We start from the raw sequence: 16737 nt of genomic DNA on the forward strand, positions 1-16737 counted from the left end.
GCAATTTGCACATCTTTAACTGAGCATATCGCACCACTGTGTTGCAGGATGCCATCAGACCTAGGAGTCTTTGAATGAGTTGGGCCAGTTGAGATGGATGCTCCTGGACATGGAAAACTAAGTCCCTGATGTACTGGAAGCATTCCTGAGGTAAGTAAGCCTTCCTGGTTTTTGTGTCTAGAACCGCTCCAGTGTAGCTGATTGCATGAACTGGCTCCTATTTGGACTTCTTCCAATTGACTTGGATCCCCAAGTCTTGGAGGAGAGAGAACATATTTTGTTTGCGAATGTAATTCTTCTTTGTCTTTGGAAGTCAGAAGCCAGTCATCCTTGTAAAGATAGAACGATATACCTTGTGTCCTCAGGTAAGCTATCACTGCATCCATACATTTTGTAAACACCCTGGAGGCAGTGGCAACACCGAAGGGTAAGACTGTGTACTGGTACACTGGACTTCCCACTGCAAACCTGAAATACTTTCTGTGTTGTTCCCTGATGCCAATGTGGAAATATGTGTCCTTGAGATCTAGTGTCACCAGCCAATTCTCTTGATATAGAAGAAGCAGGATTTCTTGTACAGCTATCACATGGCATTTTCTCACATGGATGGACTTGTTCAGGTGGCGCAGATCCATAATAGGTCGTATGCCACCATCTCTCTTCGGGATCAAGAAATACTGGGAGTAGAAACCATCCTGTTTGTGCACCCTCTGTACTGGGGCAATAGCCTCTTTGGCCAGGAGTTCCTTCACTTCTTCCAATAATGCTTGGGAGGGTTGTGTGAACCTCATCCCTGTAAATGTTGGGGTTGTTCTGAACTTTATCGCATAGCCTACAGATTGGGGGTGTGCACGGAACCGGCTGGTTCAGTTTGGTCTGAGTCCAAACTGGACCTGAACCAGACCGGGCCAGTTCGGTCCAGCACCCCCCTCGAACCCCCCATCCCCTGGTTCGGTTCAGTCTGGGGGTGTGTGTTTGCAAACTTAAAAAAAATTTTTCCCCAAACCTACCCCCTCCTGGGGAGTTGTCCAAGGTGGTGGGGTGTGTGCATGTGTCTGCAGAGGTTCCCCCTCCATCCTCCCTTAGTCTAAACATTGGCTTTTCGGCCTTTCCCCCCAGCATGGTGGCTATTTTTGAGGCCGCCACACCTGCGCAATGGCCCTGTGCATGGTCTGGGTCATGCAATATTTTGACTAAGGAAGGCTGGTGGGAGGAGGGGGAACCTCCACGGACCCCACCCACCCCTGCCACCACAGACAACTCCCTAGGAGGGGGTAAGTTTGAAAAAAATAATTAAAAAAAGAAATAAGTTTGCAAACCCCCCGAACTGGCTGGAGTGTGGGTGGGTCCAGAATTGGACTGAACAGGGAGTGGTTTGGTTTGATCCCAAACAGTAGAATCGGACAGGTTCAATGTTGAACATGTTCAACGTCGAACCTGTTTGCACATCCCTACTGTAGATATGATCTTCAGGACTCAGTGGTCCAATGTTATGTGGTAACATGCAGGGGCATGGCGTGCCAACTTGATGTTGGTTGTTGGCAGGAGGATAGAGTTCATGAGAGAGATGTTGTTGTTCACTTGCCAAGGTGTTCTGGCCCCCTGTGGCAGAAGAAGGGAGGAGTCTAACAGGGACAATGGGTGGTCCCAGCCCTGAAAGGTGCTTCTGAGGATCAGGTTGTTTAGTGTGTTGAGATTGATTTTGCTTTCCCTTGCCATGGAAAGGATATTTGTAGGGCTGATACTGTCTCCTAAAATCCCAACGCTCCTATTGTTTGTATGTGGATTTTTGTCTTGGATACTGGCAGTATCTGGAGCCAGAGGAGGAAGTGGGTGTCGTAGTAAATGTTTTATTTGTGAATTTTGACTTTTTCATCTTCTCCATGGTGGAGTCCGTATTTTCACTAAATAAGCTTTTTCCATCGAAAGGTAATCCCTCAATCCGCTCCTTCATATCCCCATGTAGATTTTTTGAGCAAAGCCATGCGTGCCTGCCTATGGAGACTGCTGCTGTCAAAGAGCAGGACTCCTACTCAGCCAAGTGTTTGGCTGTACTTAAGTGTTGTCTGGTAAGTGCAGCTGACTTATCCAGAGTCTCTTGAAATTTTCTTTTGGATTCTTCAGGGGAGAGGACATCCATAGAGTTCTGTAACTCTTCCCATAATCCATGGGTATATTTCACCGTGCAGGCAGAATAAGTAGCTATTTTGATGGACAAGCAGGAGGTGGAGTAGAGCTTTCTTCCCAGAAAGTCTAATTTCCTCCCTTCTTTATCTGCTGGAGTGGTATGTTTATGAACGGATTTTGTAGATGATGATGCAGCACAATCAGTGACTAATGGGTTGGGTGCAGGATGTTTTAATAGATATTCATGAACCTTTGTCTGCACTTGATACAGACTTTCCAGCCATTTGGATGTCGGGGTTGATTTGTGGATCACCTCCCGTGTACACTGTGCTGCTCCAGTGATGACTGGAAGTACGGGCAAAGCCATCAGTTGTGTAGATTCCACCCTGGCCATGAAATTATAAACTGGGTCAACAGTTGTGGCCATTTCTGATTTAAGGTCAAGGCCTAGAGCCTTCGCTATATCCCTAACATGTCGATGATATGCCTTCATCTCTTCATTAGGAGATACATGAGTAGTTGGGACCACATCAGTAGGTGACTCCACTCTGGCATCCGGATCATCAGGGTCGGATTCGAAGTCCGAAGATCCATGGTGATTCCATGGGGAGCGAGATGGAGATGGAGGTGTAAAGGTTTGAGTCTCGGAGGAGGTTGTTCGTTGTGGAATTGGAATGTCTAAAGTCTGCATTCCCCTATTCACATTTCCACATAAGGTCTGTGTGGCTGAATTTTTGAAAATTTTATCTGGAGGCCAGGAATCTGTTTGCATGGCTGTTGAAATGTGCACTGGCACCGTCTGAATTGGGGCTATCACTGTAGCTGGCAGAGGGCAAGATCTCGTTTGAGGTTGTTTCCAAGGCTGATCTTCTTGGAAATCATAGGGGAAGCCAGGGGACCTAGTTCCCAATGTAAGCGCTTCCCCCACCACTGAAGAGTGCGTAAATCCACAGGTATGCCATGGTGAGGATGCCAAGTGTGCTGCTGTGAGTGTACCCTGTGCCCTTTGGGTCAGGGGTTGCCTAGTTGTTGATTCCCTCAGGGTTCCTGTTTCTGAAGTTTGAGAAAAACACTTAAATGTCAAAGCTGAGGGGGTGCTGGAATCTAAGATTGACAGTATCTTAGTAATGTGTAACATGTATGCTGTCGTAGTGTCCAACATTGCATCCCTATCTGCTTCCTCTATGTTGAAGGTTGGGCTCTCTGTCTGGAATCGAGGGGTCACTAGGCTCGATGCCGACAGAACAGGTATATTCAACAACAAACAGGTAGGATTTTTGATGTCATAGTAGCTTGAGTCTATATCGGTGGCTTCTCTCAATGTCAATCAGCAGGTGTTGATAGAGGAGACAAATCTATCAATGTCGGTGCTGGTGAAATGGACGGGCTCTCGACGTCAACTGTCTGGGAGTTGATGTCCTTTCAGTGTTGATGATTTTCAAACATTCAGCATCCTTTGAAGTCAAAGCTTTCAGTGTTGAACGATGTTAGTCGCTTTTGAGTTTGACTGCAGGAGGTCTCGAAGGAAGGTGCTGGAGCTCAGAAGGAGATGGTGTTCTTTCATTTGTCAGATTTACTGTCTTAGATCTTTTTGATTTATGGGGAGAATGAGGGTCTTCCAAATCTGAGTGCTTCCTCTTTGCTTTTGAACCTTCCCGTGTGGTCTTCGATAAGAGTTTTGGTATCCAGTAAAAAGCCAGTGCCCAACTTGATGTTGAAGGTTGAGGCTGCATTGTAGTTGACGTCAAAGCCTTTGGGGTCAAGGCCAAAAGGTAGGGTTCTGTGAATTTCAAGGGACTTAGCACCTCATCATAGATAGTAGCTTGCAGCCATAAAGCCCCTTTTTTTCTCATTTGTTTTGAGAAGGACAGGCAAAACTTGCAAGAGGCAACATTGTGCATTTCCCCCAAGCAGATTAAGCACAAGAAGTGGAGATCCTTCGAACGGAGCTTGGTGTAAACATCCAGTGCATCTCTTGAAGGTCCATTTCTCCTCAGCCATTTTAGGGGTGATCCAATCCATGGTTCAAGTCCGTTCCAATTTCAGAAATAATGCCAGGGAAGTTCAAAAGCCGTTCCACACAATTAACACCAGAGTAGTACAAGAGTTGTTCCAGTCACAGCCAATAATCCATCTGTAAATTTCTTTTGCAGATAAACTCAGAAAAAGAAGAACTAATCTGATGAGGAGTGACAGCCCAAGGACTGCATGCAACGGTGGCCGGAAAAGAACCAAAGAACATGGCACCCAGCTCACCTTTAAATAGCACGCTGAAGGCGTGTAGGCGGGGCTTGATCACCTTGACGAGCTGCAGCATGCTACTGTGTGGGTCCTGTGCAGGAGCATTACCCATTCTTATGGATCTTGATGGATCTTGATCCAAATCCAGAGGCAATGGCTGAACCGGAGTTGGATGCTTCTCTTTCGGGACCGTTTGTATTAATCTATGGAGAGACTTTGACATCAAAGTTGACAGTGTTAGAGTCAATGTCAACAAAGTTTTCCGATATTTAGCATGAGATGGAGAGTCATCATCACGGTGCTTACACTTCTTGTGGTGTCTGTGGTACCCATCCTTGGAGATATTGTGAGGCTTTTTAAAAGTCTCTTTTGAAATAATGACTGAGACTTTCGTTGTCAATGGTTGAACGGCATCGATGCTGACAATGTTAGTGGGCCACTGCATCAGGGTCAGAGGGCATAATGCTTGATCATACAAAGCAGCCCTTAAACTCAATTCTCTGCTTTTTCTGGTTTGCTTCAGAAAACATCAGCAAATCTTGCAGGTTCAGGCAATATGGTTCTCTCGAAAGCAAAGTAGGCAGATATTGTGTTTGTCAGATGAGGGAAGCATCCAGCGGCATGAAGAACACTTCTTGAATGTTTTTTTAGTGTCCATCAGTACAAATATAGAGAAAACTAATCCAAATCATAAGGCAAAGAATAGAGATAAAGTGAATCATAGTGGAAAACTGAGAATTCAAACCATGAATATTTTTCTTTCAGGAACCAAGCACGACCAAGGAGCGAACCCTGAGGGAAGCACACACAACAGTGATCAAGAAGGAACTGAGCAGAAGGATGCTCTGCTGCCAAACACATCAAGTGCACTTGGCATGTGAACAGGGGCGTATCCAGGGTGGGGCAGGCAGGGCACATGCCCCAGGCGCCACTTGAAGGGGGGGGCGCAATTTTTTAAAATTATTTTTTTTTAAAAAAATGTCCACCAAAAACAAAATGACCACCGTGCATGCTCAAATGGCCTCTGTGAGACCCTAGGCCATGCCAGGCCTTTCAGAGGCCATTTGAGTATGCATGGTGGCCATTTTGTTTTCAGCGGCCATTTTAAAAAAAATTTAAAAAATGACCATCATACATGCTCAAATGGTCCCTGTGAGGCCCTAGAGGCCAGCAGGGGGAGGGGAAACATTTGCAGACCCCCCCATGGCCTTTAGGAAGCCCCACAAATGGTCTACAGGTAAAAAGAGTTTTTTTAAAAAATAATATAATATGTCACTGTACACATATTCAGATTGGCACTATGTACAGAGAATCAGGGCTTGTGAATACTGAGCTGAAGCTTATGAGCTAGGATTGTATTCATTTGCTCTTACTTTGCTTCTTGTGATAATGAGTTAAATGTGATATCTTAATAATATGGCTATTAATGGTGAGTTTGTCTTTGAATCAGTGTGAAATCCTTAGTATTAAGGCCCACTGGGAGTTTCTTGCTCTCTTTCTCTCATTTTAATTGTCTTTCTGAAATACTAGAATATATTCTAAGCAGGGACACAGTTTACTCTGTATATCCTTTAATTATTTTCAGAGTATCTGGGAAAAGTCAAATTCTCCATTGATTTTTAAAACTTATATAATAGTGATGCTACAATGCATAGTAAAGAATTAGACAGGCACTTCTGTTTAGTTTTCCAAGTACACCTCCACATAGTATTTGGGTATTTCATGAGCCCCAGCATACTGAAATTTGTAGTTTTACAGCATTTTTTGGTCTGGCTATGTCCACTGCTAAACAGTTTTTGAAATATTAAATATGAGCTTGACTTGTATTTTTCTTGTATTGACTTGTATTTTTCAGCTGATAGTATGGTAATGTTATCTGAAAAATGGGTGGCAGATGTTTGGACAGGGGGTGCAATTTCAATGCTTGCCCTAGGTGCTATTTTCCCTAGATACGCCTCTGCGCGTGAAGGCCGGAGCTACAGTGGACCTCGGGAAGCTTGAAAATCCTTCCGTGAGGGCTACTGCTCAGGCACATTACCCATGTTGTGAAGGATACCAGATCACTGCAAAGATCTGTACATCAGTGTGTAGTTTTGTAATTGTTTAGACTTTTAAAAATACATACAAAGGGGGTAAACGCATATTTAAATAAAGCTGACACCTTCCTGTTTCTATTTAAACTGTTGATTTCTGACAGAAGACAGATGGAAGATAAAACAATTCTTTTGTGGTGGGGAGGGGACTCAAACATGTTCAGTGGTATCCATAACTTACACCCTTGTAGTATCTTTGGTGTGCTGTGTGAAGGTGCTGGCTGATTCTCAGGCAGTGATTTGGGGAACGGGTCTAGAAATTCTGACTGAGAGATCCAACCTTGAGGAAAAGAAATAACAAGATCAAGTTCTAATCTAACTTGACACAGTAAGACTTACAATATATTGCTGCATACCTTAAAATCAAGCAATGCCAATTTATTCATAAAGGTAGAATGACACTGATAGAATGGCATTGGTAGAATGACCCTGCTCACCAAATCACACTACCAGAAATAACTATACCACAGCACTAGATTGTGGGCCTAGCAAATAATCTAGAAACACCAGAAGTTAGTGGCTGACATCCTGATTACATTTATTTGAGGAAGTCCCATTGAAAGTAAAAGGACAAGTTAGGCATGCTGATGTCCTTTCAATTTCAATGGGACTTCCTTGAGTAAATTTAGTGAGTAAATTTTAGTGAAACTAAATTTAGTTTCAGCTACCGAAATTAAGCAGGTATCAACCTGGTCAGCAATTTGGATGAGAGGTCACTAGAAGCTCCATGTGAGAGCAGAATACTAAGTATTTTGTGCCAAAAAAAAATTTAAAATTGAAATTTAAAAGGTGATACATTGTAGTGGTGATACATTGTTTGTTTTACCAGCAATGTTACCCAATATGCAAAAAATCAGTTCTAAGGGGCAACATCCACACTAAGTTAATCATGACTAAGTCCCATTGGAATAAATGGTACTTAAGTTAGTCATGACAACTTCTCTCATTGATTTCAGTGGTGCTTAGTCATAACTAACTAGTTTAGATGCTGCCCATTGTTAACATCTAATAAATCATTAAAGCCGTTTATACAAATTAATAACAGATAATGGCCAACATGATGCACCGTTCTAACATCTCTGTCAGAACCTATGGTGCTGCTGCTGCAGACCCCAAAGCAGTAGCACTGCTGTAGAGAACCAACAGTAGTGCTACCAGCATTACTGCAGTTTCCCCCATTCACACCTATGGGAATAAATATGGTAACGCTGGTAGTGGCACTGATGCTTCTGGGTCTGCAGCAGTGGTGCCACAAATCCTAATCAAGACATGAGAACTTTGCATCATGTAGGCCAGGGATGTCAAACTGTGGCCCTTCTGCAGATGTTGGCCTACAACTCCCATCATCCCTGGCTATTGGCCACTGTGGCTGGGGATTATGGGAGTTGTAGTCCAAAAACATCTGGAGGGCCACAGTTTGACATCCCTGATGTAGGCCAATAAAGTAATAGTTAAACAATCTAATAAAAAGCACAGCATAAACTGGCAGTATACAGGAATCAGTGTTCCTTCTAACAGGGATTCCCAGATGTTGTTGACTACAACTCCCATAATCCCCAAGCAAAAACCATTGCAGCTGGGGATTCTGGGAGTTGTAGTCAACAACATCTGGGAATCCCTGTTAGAGGGAACGCTGACAGGAACCCATCTCCCTAATAAGCAAAAAGCCTGACAGAATGAAGATCTTAGCTTGTTTTGAAAACTGTATAGTGAGGCAGGCCAAAATACTCTAATTATTATTGTTTTGGGGGTGGGGGCATTTTTTTAAAAAAACTTTTATACTGCCCTTCCAAAAGGCTCAGGGCGGTTTACATTAAAACACCATTAAAATCAATTAATAATTAAAACAAAAAATTATAAAACATAAAACAATGATTAACAATTAAAAACATCTTGTTTATTTCTTGTTTAGATTTTGTATTTTGCTGTTTTTAAAACTGTCTGTAATCCACCTTTAATTTCTTTGACATTTTCTATCATTTAAAATAATTTTTGAACAGTTTTTATCACAATGATATCCATCCAGTCTATGCTGCTGTTACTTCAAAAGAGCATTACCAGAGAGTTGTTTGAAAGTGCATGATGCTGCTGCTTAAATTAAGCAGGTCTGGCCCTGTAGATTGCCTGGATGGACACGACACCATCAACAAATCATACATAAGCCAGTCTGTGATCTTGACAGGATGGATGGGTATAAATGAAAGTAACACATACTTTAACATTTTGATCCTTAATATCTTTTTTTATGTCTAGTTTTCATATTCTTAGACTTAATAGAAGCTATTCAGTTTACCTGTACATGATGTACAAGAACTTGTGCTTTCTTTTTTTAAAAAACAACAACTATTTTCCTGATACTTACTACTGAATTTCTCAGCCATATGAAGGCCAACATCAAGTAGTTGTGAAGGTAGGAATCCAGGTGGCTCTGCCTCCCTAACAGGTCCCTGCGTAGGGAGATTCATACAAGGACTTCCAAATACTTGTTGACATTCCTGGGTGATATTTTGAGTACTTGAAGAACTGTTGCTTGGTAAATTGAACAATTGAAGAACTGTTGCTTGGTAAAGGAAAGAAAAATCTCTCTCAAAATCTTCTAAGGAGTCCGTGGGCAATTCTTCTGAAAATGATGAGGAAAATGGTAAAGGAAGGACAATGTGTTGTTCTCCTTGTGGCTATCTTCTATATATTTATTTCCCTAAGGCATACCCATGGCTAATCCCATGCATGGCAGCTTTCGTGAGAGTTTGCAGTCAGAAGCACCTGATTGGGCAGTGCCCAATCACTTTGGGGCTACCAAGGCCATTGGTGGAGGGAGGCAGGCAGGCAAGGGACGGGCCTGGGCCTGTCAGCAGCCTGAGGGGAATGAGTGGCCGTGGTGGCAGCAGCGAGGAAGGGCTCCTGTGGGGAAGAGCAGGAGCAGAGCAGGGCTCAAGTGAGAAGGTCTCGGGGGATAGGAGGCTGCAGGTTGGCCAATAGGTGCCAGCAACGCTGCAGCCGCAACCAAGAGAGGTGAGGGGGATGGAGGAGTGATCAAGAGGGGTGAGGGGGATGGAAGCAACAGGATGGAGGAAGAGGAGCAGGAGTGTGGCTCAGGTGAGCGTGGAGAGATCTCTGAGGTGGGGGCTGTGGCGGAGGTGAGGGGAGCAATCAAGTACTAGTGCGCAGATGTTCGGCGCAGGTTAAGCTAGTTTACTATAATTCCTGAAAATGTTGTCCAGATGCATAGCTATAATTTAATAAGGGGGGACAAATATTCTTCAGCCCCTAAGGGAGGAGAAGGGGCTTACTAGCTACGTGACAGCTTGCTTTTCGTTCTCCCCCTCCTGTCTCTCCAAAGAAGAAGAGGGGGAAGGGTTCCATCTTCACTTTGTCCCAGGGCCCACTCCAACCTTACTCCACCCCTAAAAAGTACATTTTCATGCTTTGCTCTGTATTATCAATGTATAATAGCAAACAATAAATTATCTCAATTTACATAACTCTGAAAGTCAAAGCAGATGTGACATGGGAGTTCTGTGACTGGAGCTCTTGTTATCACATCTAGTTTGGTCCTCAGTGGTAGCATAGTTTGGTTCTAGAGAAAGTTCTGGACTAAAGAATATTCACATAAGCCCTCCGTCTCAGAAGTGGCTAGTGAGGGGCAGCACCGGGGGTGAGATGGGGGGGATGGGGAGAGGCACCCTTAAGGAGCAATAAGCAGATGCCTACCAGCATGTAAGCAGCACCTGCAAGCTGCTACACTCTGCCTGCAATTCTGTGGGGGGCAGAGGCACTGCTCGGCATCTGGTGGGGCCCTAGTCTCTGCACGTGTGTGGAGCCTCCACACATGCGCAGAGACCAGGGCCATACTGTGGCCACGCCACATGCTGGGTGGAGTGCTCCCCGCTGCGTGGAATTGCGGGTGGAGTGCAGCAGCTTGCAGGTGCTGCTTACATGCTGGTAAGCACCTGCTTCTAAATCTTTAAAAGTGCCTCTCACCACCCCACCCAACCCCGGTGCTGCCTTCACCGGCTGCTTCTGCTCCATCTACTGGCAGAGCCTTGTAAAACACATTTTGACCATGATGTACTAGATTTGGTCACCCAAATCTAGGAGCACAGTGTGAAAACATGTACATATGTTCTGTGCATGTATTCCTACCTGGTTCTGGAAGTGTGTGCAGCTAAGTGCTGTGCACATGAGTCCCCTTTCCAATCTGGCAGCATAGCTGCATACAGAGCCCCTTTAAAAAGTCAATAATGAATGACTTTCTCCGAATGGAGAGGCTAGTTTTATTTTATTTTATTTATTGTTCCATTTTTATATCACCTTTCATAAGACCTCCCAAGGTGGTTTACAAAAGTTAAAATACAATAAAACTCCATAAAAACCCACATTTAAAATCTTAAAATCAGTTAAACTGTAAAAATCATAAAACAAACAAAAAACAATTAACTCTCATGACTCATTTACCACCACCAGAAAAAACAGGTTGCTCACCTGTAACTGATGATCTGGTAGTGATCTGTTGACATCCATTAGAAGGAGATGTTAGGGCGTAAAAGTACTTTGTCTTGGTAAAACGGGCTTATTTATTTATTTTTATTGTTAAATTTAAATGTGCTTATGGCACATCCATGCGGAGAGCTGTAAGTTCGCTCACTCTACGGGCCATTGTAATAGCCACCAAGAAGGCAATCTTTAAGAATGTTAACTTTATACTAGTCATTTTAAGTGGTCCGAAAGGAGGCTCCATCAATGCCGAAAGGACTAAGGATATACTCCACTGTTCTATAGGTTGTCAAACAGGGGGCTATAGATTAGAGAGGCCCTTTAGGAAGCTTTTACAGGAAGGGTGAGAGAAAACTGTTTTGCCATCCCATCCTGGATGTTTCGCAGACAGTTCAGCCAGGTGTACTTTAATAGAAATGTTGGAGAGGTTTGTGGTTTTAAGCATAGTAAGGTAGAGGAGGACCTGACGTTTTCAAGGAACGGAAGACATGTCTTGCAGCATAGGTGGTGAATCACTTCCACTTGCCTGCATAATTCCTTCTAGTAGAGGCCTTCCGTTCATTTAGTAGTATCTTTTTCAAAAGCCGATCCTCCATGCCGTGAGTTGTAGAGTGAAAACCCCTGGGTGAAGAACCCGTCCATCTTCCTGCACCAACAGATCTGCATAGGCCAGAAGTTTGTTGTATGTGTTAGAAGAGTGTTTGGGTAGATGTTGAAACCACGTTTGGCGGGGCCACCATGGCGTAATCAGAATGCACTTCACAGGTTTTCTAGAATCCTCGCCACTACTCTGCTCACCAAAGGTACAGGTACAGTGACCAGTCTATCTGGAACGCATCTCCCATGGAGGAGGGGTTGTGACCCGCCCTCAAGCTGTAGCGTTCGCACTTTGCATTCTGTGCTGTAGCAAATAAGTCTATTTCCAGAAACCCCCAGTGGTCGAATATTGGCCACAAGTATAGGTTGTTCAGCTCCCACTCGTGACGAGTGTCTGTTGAGAACATCCAGCTTAGGTTGTCCGCCAGAATGTTGTCCATTCCCTTGATGTGCAGGGCTAAAGGGGTGATGCTGTTCTTGATGCACCAATGCCAAATCTGAATGCTGAGCCCGCAAAGAGATCTGAACACTGTCCCCCCGCTGTCAGTGGATGTAGGCAATTGCAGTGGTGTTGTCCAACTGCAATTGCACTACCTGACCTCTGAGAATAGGGAGGAAGGCCTTCATGGCTTGGAAAACTGCTAGAAGTTCCAGAAAATTTATGTGAAGCAGTCGCTAGGTTCTTGCCCACAGACCTTGTGCCATTCCAGAATTGCAATGGCCTCCCCAACCTTTCAGTGAAGCATCGGTCGTCAACCACACCGATGGGCTGTAATCAGAATGGGATCCCTCTTAGTACATTGGCCCTTCTTGTCCACCAAGATAGAGACCATAGAATTGTCAGAGGTATTAACAATCGGTTCCTGGGATTGTCCCTGTACGAATGGAAGGAGGATAGGAACCAAAGTCGTGTGTAACGAACCATCGAATTGCATGAGGCCATCAAACCCAGTAAGTGTTGGATCTGTTGTGCCGGCTGTAGTGGGTTGGTTTGAAATTGACAGATAAAACTCATAATGGTTAGATAGCGGTCCTCTGGTAAGAAGGCCTGACCCACATCAGTATCCAGCATTGCTCCTATGTAGGATATGGTGGATACTGGGGTCAGATGAGATCTTTTCCAGTTTATCTGGATTCCCAGAACATTGGTAGGTTTAACATATACTTTATCTGTGGAAGTAACTCTCCTTTGTCTCTTGACGTCAGGAGCCAGTCATCGAGAAACAGGTATATCTTCATGCCTTTTGTTCTGAGATGAGCCACTACCACTGCTATGCATTTGGTGAACACGCGTGGGACCGTGCAGAGCCCGAAGGGCAGGATTCCTATGTATTGGTAGACTGAGGTGCCTACGGTGAATCTCAGGTACTTCTGGTAAGAAGAGCAGATTCCTATGTGAAAATAGGCATCTTTGAGATCTAACGTCACAAGCCACCACTCTCGAAACAGAAGTGGCAGGATGTCTTGTAATGTTGTCATACGATACCTTTTCACTTGGAAGAATTTGTTGAGACGCCTCAGGTCCATTATTGGCCGGAGTCCCCCATCCTTCTTCAAGACTTGAAAATAGTGGGAGTAGAATCCCTGCCATCGTTGGGCCAATCGCACCTGGACTATTGCTTTTTTTGGTAGGAGTTCCTGTGCTTCTTGCACAGGAATTGGCTTTGTGAAACGTAGGCCCCGAAAATGTGGGCGGGTCTTGAATTCTATCGCATAGCCCAACGTGATAATTTTCAAGACCCACCGATCTGATGTTATGTGGCACCATGCTTGCGCATGACTTGCCAATCTGGTGGTGGTGTTGGCTATGGGGGTCAGCACATGGATGCTGTAGGCCAACCATGTCTCCTCCCAGTTGACGTGTGGGGTTGGACGAAGCAGCTGAACAGATGTTTGGGCGTGCGATGGGCTCCCCTGAATCTCAAAGACGCTGTTTGTTGCCCTCTCCCTGTTTGTTGCATTGGGCAGAGGGGTATTTGTTCTTTTGTTGTGTGGTCTGTTTGGAAAACGGTTGATAGGTTTTTCGGTAGTCCCTTCTTTCCTGTGGTCTATAGCCTGCATGGGGCCGATAGAAATTTCTTTGTTTCACCGTATATGATGTAGAGGCAGAAGAAGATGAGGTGAAAGTTTTTGCGGTGAACTTGGATTTCTTCATCTTCTCCATCGTTGCATCGGTCTTTACAGAAAACAAGCCCTTGCCATCGAACAGCAGGCCTTCAATCTTATCCTTCATATCTTGTTGCAAAGAGGCCGAGCATAACCAGGCATGACGTCTTAACGTAATTTGTTGTAATCAATTGAGATTCTGACTCTGCTAAGTGCTTAGCCATGCTTAGCTGTTGACAAGTTAGATCTTGTGCCCTTTGCAGTGTCTTCCTGAACTGGACTTTCAATTGGTTGAGTGAGAGCGTGTCCAGGTCCTTCTCTAGGTTTTCCGACAAGCAATAACTATATTTGGCCATACAGGCAGAATAATTCGCCACCTTGGCGGAGAGGCAAGAAGTTGAGTACAATTTTCTGCCTAATACATCCAGCTTCCTGCCTTCCTTGTCCGTGGGTGTAGTGTGCCGTCTCCCGGAACGTGAAGTGGTTGCACAATCAATAACTAAAGAATTGGGTATAGGGTGCTTTAAAAGCTAAGTGTTGTCTTGTTCTTGCACCCGGTAAAGACCCTCCAGTCTTTTAGATGTCAGGGTGGAAGTATGAGGAACTGCCCGTGCACACTGAGCAGTGTTTGAAATTATTGACAGGAGAGACAAGGCAACAGGTTGGGCTGATTGAGTTCAGGCCATGAAATTATACACTGGGTCATAGTTTTAACCTGTGAGGCTAAGTCCAGATAGAGGGCCGCAGCCATGTTCTTGACATGGAGATGATAAGCCTTCAGCTCTTCTGTTGGGGAGACATGGTGTAGCCACATCTGGCGAGGGATCAGGCTCCACGGTCTTGAGTTCAGATTCAAAATCAGAAGACCCATGGTGACTGTCCTCTGTTTCATGCAGAGATGGAGAGTGTGGCGTAGGTGTTATGGGTGTTACTGGCTGATGCAATGGGCTAGATGGGATGGACTCCTCCATTTGCACTGCCTTTGAAGACAGCTGCAGCACTGATGTTTGGGTGTGTCTAGTAGACAATGCCACCCGAGTCTGCATTGCAATGGATGAGTGTTGCTTCCGGATCGGGGCAGAAGGTGCATCGCCTGCCGATAGGGTACGAACTGGCAACGTATTTAAACACCAAACCCTGCTTTCACCAAAGTCATATGCTAAGCCAGGTGATGACGTGGCAGGCAAAGCCCTTTCATTAGATGGAGAAACCTCATGGCTAAAGCCACAGGTGTGCCATGGTGTCGCTGTAGAAAGCTGGGCTGCAGTCAGCACTTGTGCTGTGGGATTCATGGGTGTGGAAGGAACTTCTTCTTCCGAATGTGGAAAACCTTTAAAGGTAGATGGTATGGTAGTGTTGGATTCCAGCATGTTCAGAAGAGACTGAGCTGCACCTGGATCCAATGAAGCTCCCTCATTATCAGATAGATCCTCCTGCTCAAGTGCAAAAGTCAGAGGAGCCCTAAAACAAGGAGTGACCATAGATATAAGAGCCAGTGTGTTCAGAGTAGATACCTGCTCAATTTCCCTCGATGTCGATGGGGATCTGATCGGCGTTGGTGCTGGCATCAAATCCCTTCCAGACGGTACCGAATATGTCGATGATCTGCTTGTACGGTAACAATGAAGTGGAAGGCTCTCCCGATGTCGATCTGTTCGACATGGAAGTCAAAGGTTTTGGTCTCAATTCCATCGACGTCGAAGGCTTCGATATGGAGGGTGTTTGTTTCGATGCCAGGTGCAACAGCGTCAAGGGCTTCAATACGGAGGATTTTTTCTTCGATGCCAGGCATGTCACCGTCGACAGCTTTGAGATGGAGGTTTGTTTTGATGCCGGGTGTGTCGGTGTTGAAGGTTTCGATTTGGAGACAAATAACACATCTTGGGCAGAGCCCAGAGAAGGGGTAGAACCCGACATTGAATGCTTCCTGGCCTTTTTGGCGGAATCACTCGCAGCAGCCATTTTATCTCCTTGCCTTGTGGGGGTTTTTCGGTGGGCTTCGAGGTTTTAGACTGAGTAGCATGCAGGTCCCTCGAGCCATGAGATTGATGTGGTGACTTCGAGGTTGAAGGAGCAGTCAAAACATCGTCATACAGTAAAGCCCTCAAGCGTAGTCCCTGATTTCTCCATGTTTACTTGAAGAATGGCTGACAAATCTTACACGATGAAGTGTTGTGAGCCTCACCCAAACAGAACAAAAAGAGATTGTGGGGGTCCTGAGAGGGCAGTTTCGCTTTACATTTTTCGCAGCGTTTAAAGGTCTTTTTAGATTTAGGAGTATCCATTTTTTAAAATCAAGTCACACAAAAACAACCAGTCCGGTACTCACAAACGTAGTCAGTAACAATCCAGAGTCAAAAAGCTGAATATCAGTCCGATCTGTTGACAGTTAAAAAGGGTAATCCAAGAACATTTTCCAAGGGCAATTCGTAGTCAAATATCCATTAAAAACAGCAGAACTTAAAGTAGAGCAATTTACTAAGGAACCAGAACGAGGAGCCGCAGAAACAGAGTGTACTAATCTCCACGGCGGTCGCAAAGGAAGTGAGGTGCCTGTGCTTCCTCCCACCTTAAATAGCCACGTGGTCATGTGGGGCGGGGCACCATAAAGGAGCTGTGGAACTCGACACCGAGAGGCTTCTGTGCAGGCGCAGAACCCATTCTAATGGATTCAACGGATCATACCCCAGATACAGCTGATCTGTAGGATTTTAGCTTTCTGAAAGGCCTCCACCTGCAAAGCATGGGTTGCTGCATGCATGCCCCATTGGACTAGAGTGAGCCTGCCAGGACTGTGATGGTTGAGATAAAGTAAGATAATTCTAAAATGTTCAAGTTGTTTGGGAAATGAATTTTGGCGATCAAGCACTAGTGATGTGCACGGAACCAGTTCAGAGGCATTTTATGGGCTTCCAAAGCAATATGAAGAACTGGTGGTTCTACCAGTTTGACTGCGGGGGTGTCTAACTTTAAGAGTGGGGGAGGGTGCACTTACCCATCCTGCCACTTTCCCCCTGCCAGCATCCGTTTTTTTCAAAGCCCATCGGGGCAGCAGCTTACCTCCCTGCCGCCCCATTGC

The 16737-nt window shown here is 45.0% G+C and overlaps 1 protein-coding gene across 11 annotated transcripts in view; it reads right to left on the reverse strand.

Annotated features, from left to right (window-relative positions):
* Positions 1 to 16737, reverse strand: part of ICA1L (islet cell autoantigen 1 like) — a 51873-nt gene that overhangs the window by 7264 nt on the left and 27872 nt on the right. For 10 of the 11 annotated variants that reach the window (XM_053285440.1, XM_053285435.1, XM_053285442.1 and 7 more), the window contains exons 11-12: positions 8824 to 9081; positions 6643 to 6741 (exon numbers count right to left, since the gene is read on the reverse strand). In XM_053285440.1, the coding sequence (XP_053141415.1) occupies positions 6643 to 6741; positions 8824 to 9081 (357 nt within the window). The remainder of the gene's footprint in view (positions 1 to 6642; positions 6742 to 8823; positions 9082 to 16737) is intronic. The other variant, XM_053285446.1, reaches the window with a different exon arrangement.

The sequence above is a fragment of the Hemicordylus capensis genome, chromosome 1 (genome assembly GCF_027244095.1).
Source record: "Hemicordylus capensis ecotype Gifberg chromosome 1, rHemCap1.1.pri, whole genome shotgun sequence".
NCBI lineage: Eukaryota > Metazoa > Chordata > Lepidosauria > Squamata > Cordylidae > Hemicordylus > Hemicordylus capensis.